Below are 6,000 nucleotides of genomic sequence, written 5' to 3' on the forward strand. Positions count from 1 at the left end.
GCTACGGATGTTGTATAATAGCATAGAAAGTTCCCTCTATTCAATCAGAAACTTAAATATTTAGAGATAGACAAACTTTAACTACAACCAAATCAGGAATTTAAAATACAATACTGGGGTACAATAACTCAAAAAAATACAATCATAAAAATGTTTTTTACGTAAGCAAAAAAAAGTCATTAACGACAAGTACACTGTCTACAGAACACAGCTCAGCCAGTAAAGAGAGAGAAGAGGGGAGGAAGAAATTATCAGAGTTCACCCTCCTCCACTCACAGAGGAGCGTGGCAGGAAACAACCACTTTAACGTCCAAAGTGCAACACTTACAGAGAAAACAGGAGAGGTAGACCGAACAAAACAGATGAAAAGGTGAGAGATGAGAAAAAAGTAGGGCTGCAATTTCTTTTTATGAGTTAGTTTTTCTGGTAAATCTATACATTAAATCTTTGAAGAAAATACACATCCTTTAACATTACATTGTCCTTCAAGCAGTTTAAAACCATTAAAATGTCACTCTGTTTGTACAAATACTGGATGTAGTAATATTTTTGTTTGTTCATCTGTAAGAATAGTCACTATAACAGTTGAATAAACCAATAAAAACGTCAAGCACACCCTGTATTGTTTGTTGTGTGTTGTCTCAGGGTGTTAGAGCCTGATTAAGAAGCATGTTAAAAACTTGAATTGACTGTTGGCTTTTTGGCTTCATTAGCTAAATAACTAACCAGCTTGCCACAACAATAAACTTGCACCATGTATGTATAATTTAGTTTATTATGTTAGTTTATTAAATGTTAGTTTAATAAATTATCTGCATTTATTGGTAATTTCTATTTAATGTATTTTTAGAGTCAGTTACTTCATACAAAATCGTAACCACTAATGGCTAGGAATCTTCCTAATTGTTCACACAGAACAATTGTATTTACAATTGTATTAATTGGCTAATTTGATATTACTGGTGCAGACAGGCCATTGATTTTTTATTGATAGTATGCCATGTTATGTTACTATGCATTAAGTAAGATTTTCTGGCCATTTGAAGAGTGCAAATCTGTAAACACAACATTAGAATATTTTTCAGCAAACACTTCAACAACAGTAGAATTCTGTGGAGTGGTGTTTGTATCCACCTGGTGAATCTAAGTCTAATAATCCCTCTCTTTAAGCTCTGTTTTTGGTCTCCCCCAACTCTCTGTCAGTCTTCTGTTTGCTGCTGAGCAGTTTGTAGTGGTTTTAGTTTTACAACTGTTTCTCTGAAAACAGCTGACTTTGGCTGGACGGGTTGATGAGCGTGCAGAGACCGAACTGGCCATAAAACCTGAACAATAAGCTGAAAGACGTTAAAAATGTTTATAGAGCTGGAGGTAACTGCAGGTGAAGATACACCTTCACATTAAACAAAGACATTTGATCCGTTGTTATTACAAAAATTATGATGCATGCAGCTTTAATTGAGGAGATTCTTCAGCTTAATCTACCTTTTTTTGTTTAGGATTTTTTTGTTTTGATTGCAGCCCTAAGTGAGTCAGAAAAAGACAGATAGTGGCTGAGAACACAGAGGGGATCATACACTTCACGATAGAAAACAACCAACACAATAACTATCTCCATTACTGAGACAAAACAATCAGCTGACTGTAGGTGAACTAAATGACTGAGAGGGTGTGGGTGTAGGATGAAGGAGTGGGAAGGTAAATACTCATATTAGTAATATTTAGAATGTGCCAGATACTGTACAAATCCTGAGAGGAAGGCATACGTGGGTTATGTTTTAGATGGCAGGTTAAGGCAATACAGCTTACATCTACTCTTCAAATACTTCTGCCTGGACATGTCATGAGTTTTAAATCTTAACTTCTATATAGTATATTTAAAACAAGTCATCATCACCAGTTTACTATTGTCACAAAGAATGACAACACATTTTATATGATAATTCAGAAGTAGACTAAGACTTTAAACATTATGAAAAGACACAACTACAAATCTGACCAGAGAGTAACTTGTAATTGGTCTATACTGTGAAAAAAAGAAAAAAACAAAAAGAAAACAAAACAGAAAAAACAGGTTAAAATGGTGAGGGTAAGGCAGAAAAGTAGCTACAAGCACAGTGCTGCTAAGGACGAGGTTTGAAGGTCTACACTCAGGACCTGGACAGAACTGACACAACAACTAACCAACTGTAGAGTAAGAGCGAGAGAGAGAGAGACCAACCAACACACAAGAAAATGGCAGAAGGCATAATTACCACGCTCATGAGTGATGACTGAGGAAGGGAAGAAAGTGCAGTAAACCAAAATGAGAAAAGGAAAACAGGGGGGAAGAAAGAAAGAGAGAAAGAAAGTAAGAAACAAAGAAAGAAACAAAGAAAAAGATTACATATAGGGAAAAGAGCTTTAAAAATTCCCAATTTAGTTGTTTGGTCAACATGGAAAAAATAATAGAAGACTAAATAACAGAAAACTTGTACAGCTGAGTAAAAATGAAAAAGAGCTGAGCCTAAAATATATAACAAGACCTAGTGCTTTTTTTGTTTTCCTTTTGATTGTGGATGTGCATCAACGTTGAACCTGTTTTGTTAATATAGCCTTTTAAAATGATGATCAGTTTCTTACAATGAGGAAGGTATGAGTCAAACATTATCAGTTGTAGTTGGATTTATTGCTATAATGGGTGCAATAATGAGTAATACAATAAGTCAGTTTTAGTGGTTACTGGTTTTTCTGCCCATACAGGAATAGGAAACACCTGTTGTAGAATATAAATCAATTTAGTAAAAAAAAAAGCACACAGTTGAATAAACAGCTCATTATTAAAAACATTATGAGCTTGAAAATGCAGTAAAAGCATTTACTGTTTTCAGTACTAACACATGGTCCAATGTTCTTGTTATTTTCTCCATTCACATTCCATTCAACACTGCAATATGTATTTTCTTGCTATTTAAACAGTCATAATTTACTTGTAATGAAAATGAAAAGTAAGTATAGAAGGATTAATGATGGCTTTTAAAAAAGTAATTATGTACTGACAGTACATAATTACACAACAATCATTAGAGCAAGGTGTTAATTTTCTGTACTAACTATCCCATAGTGATATACACATTGTTCATTTAAAAAAAAAAAAATGAAGACCATAGTCCTCAAGCTGATTAACCAGCTTCCCTGTGCATTCATAGCTCAGGATCCGACATAACCAATGGCTGGGTGTCATACAGCAGTGTAATATTAGCCCTGTTAGCCCTGTTTGCAGATGTACATGTGGCTAGCTAGCTATGTAGCCAGCTGCATTAGGCTTAACACCTATGGTAACCGTTGAGGAAGTTCAGTGTCACGTACTAACGTAATGAGTCCGACAAAGTGTGTGAAATGTTAATGGTTTCACATACTTTGTAGGACAAAGCTTGTTCTCCCAATGATTCACTGTGACCTCCCCCTTGAGGACTTTAATGGTGGATTAATAACATCACTCTGCCCAGCCACTTACAGAAGACATGTATAAATGTGGTGAAATGAAAGTGTGGAAGGTCAGAAATGTTATATACTGTAATAGGTATTTAGCTTTTTTAACCAGAATTTACTGAAAACAAACTGCTGCACCTATTATAACATGATAACAATTAATGTACCAATAATTACTTTATGATTACTTCTTATTATAAGTTATGTTAAGTTATGGAAGTAAATAGGTAAGTTATGAATGCATTTTAAAGTATCAGTATGCAATCTGAAGGTCGACTGTTAACATCTGTAACAAATGTATACACAGAAGATGTAACAGGCAAATCATGACTACACACACTTGTACACAAGGAATCATACTTAATAATGCATAGGAAGAACAGATAGTACTGTATTACCACCTGATTAAAATCAACAAAATGCTGAACCAAGTGATGACAGGATAAATGGGACAAAGCAAAATAAAGAATGATGATTTGACAGGAAAAAAAATAAACTTCATGTATCAGGAATAACAACCAAGGTGTGTACACCAGAGAGTATATTTCTTCTAGCACAACTACTTTAATGATCACTTTCTACAAGGTTATCTGTCCTGAGGTCCTGAACCATGCAAGAACATGCTTTTAATGGGATACATTGATGTTTTAGGTTAAGCTACCTTACAATCTACCTTTAAGTGCTCCACTCTGAAGGCAATGGTCCCAGCAAGCAGTGTCCTCTGGATTTTTATAGAGCTGTTTTAATGTACCATCCTGAGGTTAATTAAAGTGACATTTAAGGATTTTACCTGCATCTGGTGTTGAAAAGCAGGCCTGGCTTTTTCCAAATAATTCAGGTACTTGTTTAGTCATTTTTGAGACCAACAACACTCATCTCAGAAAAAGACATTCAGTCAATGAACATTTCTTTCTACTGCTCTGAAATAAAACTATAAGGTATAAACATAATGGAACTTACCCGAGCCCTCCTCTGTCACCATTCCCAGTCCTTCTGCTTTGTTCTGCCTCTCAAAGGCATTAAGATCCAGAACACTGAAACACAGACAAATGTATAGTGAAATAACTAACTTCCTGTTGCTTTTAAAACATGCAGCTGCCACTTTGGTAAATGGATTGCTCTTATACAGTGCTTTTCTAGTCTTGTTCCTACGGTGGCCGGCAAGGGCAAAGGCGCTGCAAGAGCCCAAAACATTTCCGTTGGGACATACGAGCTGCAAATTTAGATATGATGCAGATTCAAAAACACATTTGAAAATACAAAACAAATACAACAACGAAAACGTTCTGCAAACGAAAAAATAAGTTTCAGGAAGCCAAACCAAACATATGAACAGCAAACACACTGCAAATACAGAAATGATGCAACAACAAAAAAATATGAACCTCCAAAAACAGTGCAACAAAAAAAAATGCTGCATATCCAGACAACACAATAGAAGTGCTCCCGGCCTCTAGGGGGAGCTACCATGGATTTATTATAAGACCATGGTGCATGCAAACATATTTCCTGTAGCTGATTTTTAAATGTACCTCAGCTCAATACTTGATTGAGTGAGCCACAGTCAGAACCCGTGAGCTAACCAGCTGCAATATGAATACATTGAGAATGTATTTGTTTCAGTCCAGAAGCAGGAAGCATTTGTAGAGTTACCGAACGTCATGTCCCGCTGCAGTGATTGAGGTGAGGTGTGGGCGCTGAGAAACTCGCCAAACTCCTAAAGGAATTATAATTAAAATGCCAGATTTGAAGTGGATCTTTCTAAATGAATTATTCCTGGAATTTCCTCAGTCATCTAAGAAGCTGAATCAAAACGATAGCATTTCTGAACTCTGATGTCCCCTAAAAATCGGAGAGTGGCCAATTGCCGACCCTGTTACACCTGCGAGGGAAGAGATGAATCAAGCTGAACTTGCTGCGTTAATCCGCACAATGATATGAAAGGAAACAAGATAATATGAGCTGAAATAAAGGAAGCTATGGATAAACTGAAGCCTCAACTGGACTCATTAAAGGTTGAGCTTAAAGAGTGCAAAGGAAAACTGACTGATGTTGAGCTGGCGCTGTTGGGAACGCAAGACGAATTGGAGGACATGGAAAAATTCTGAAAAAGACTATAAAGAGAAAATAAAGAACTGAGAGAAAAGACTGAAAAGTCGGAAGGCTACAGCCGCAGATTTAATCAGAGTTTTTGGCCTTGACAAAGATGTGGAAGAAGGAAATCCGATCCAATTCAAGTCAACCCTCCTGAAAGAAATACTTAAAGAGAAAATGGTCCCATGCCAGCCTGAGATGGAAATAGTGCATAAAGTGGGGCCAGCAACAAAATTGAGTTCTAGACCTCTGATTGTCAGACTACAGAGATACCAGGCCAAAGAGGAGATTTTGGAAATTGCAAAACAAGAAAAAGTGCTGAAATACAAGGAGATGAAAAATCTTCCCGGATTTGACTACAGAGAAGAGCACAGTTCAAGGACATCAGAATGAAATTATACCGGAAATAAAACACAACGTGATCCATCCTGCAACACT

General features: G+C 36.3%; 1 protein-coding gene across 1 annotated transcript in view; it reads right to left on the reverse strand.

Moving 5' to 3' along the window:
* ryr2a (ryanodine receptor 2a (cardiac)) overlaps positions 1-6,000 on the reverse strand; it is a 162,387-nt gene that overhangs the window by 44,004 nt on the left and 112,383 nt on the right. The window contains 3 exon segments of the mRNA XM_087177253.1: positions 2,253-2,270; positions 4,429-4,502; positions 4,621-4,681. Of these exon segments, the coding sequence (XP_087033379.1) occupies positions 2,253-2,270; positions 4,429-4,502; positions 4,621-4,681 (153 nt within the window).

The sequence above is a fragment of the Seriola lalandi genome, unplaced genomic scaffold, assembly GCF_002814215.2.
Source record: "Seriola lalandi dorsalis isolate HSWRI2012SDOR001 ecotype SW California unplaced genomic scaffold, Sedor1 jcf7180002054585, whole genome shotgun sequence".
NCBI classification, from domain to species: domain Eukaryota; kingdom Metazoa; phylum Chordata; class Actinopteri; order Carangiformes; family Carangidae; genus Seriola; species Seriola lalandi.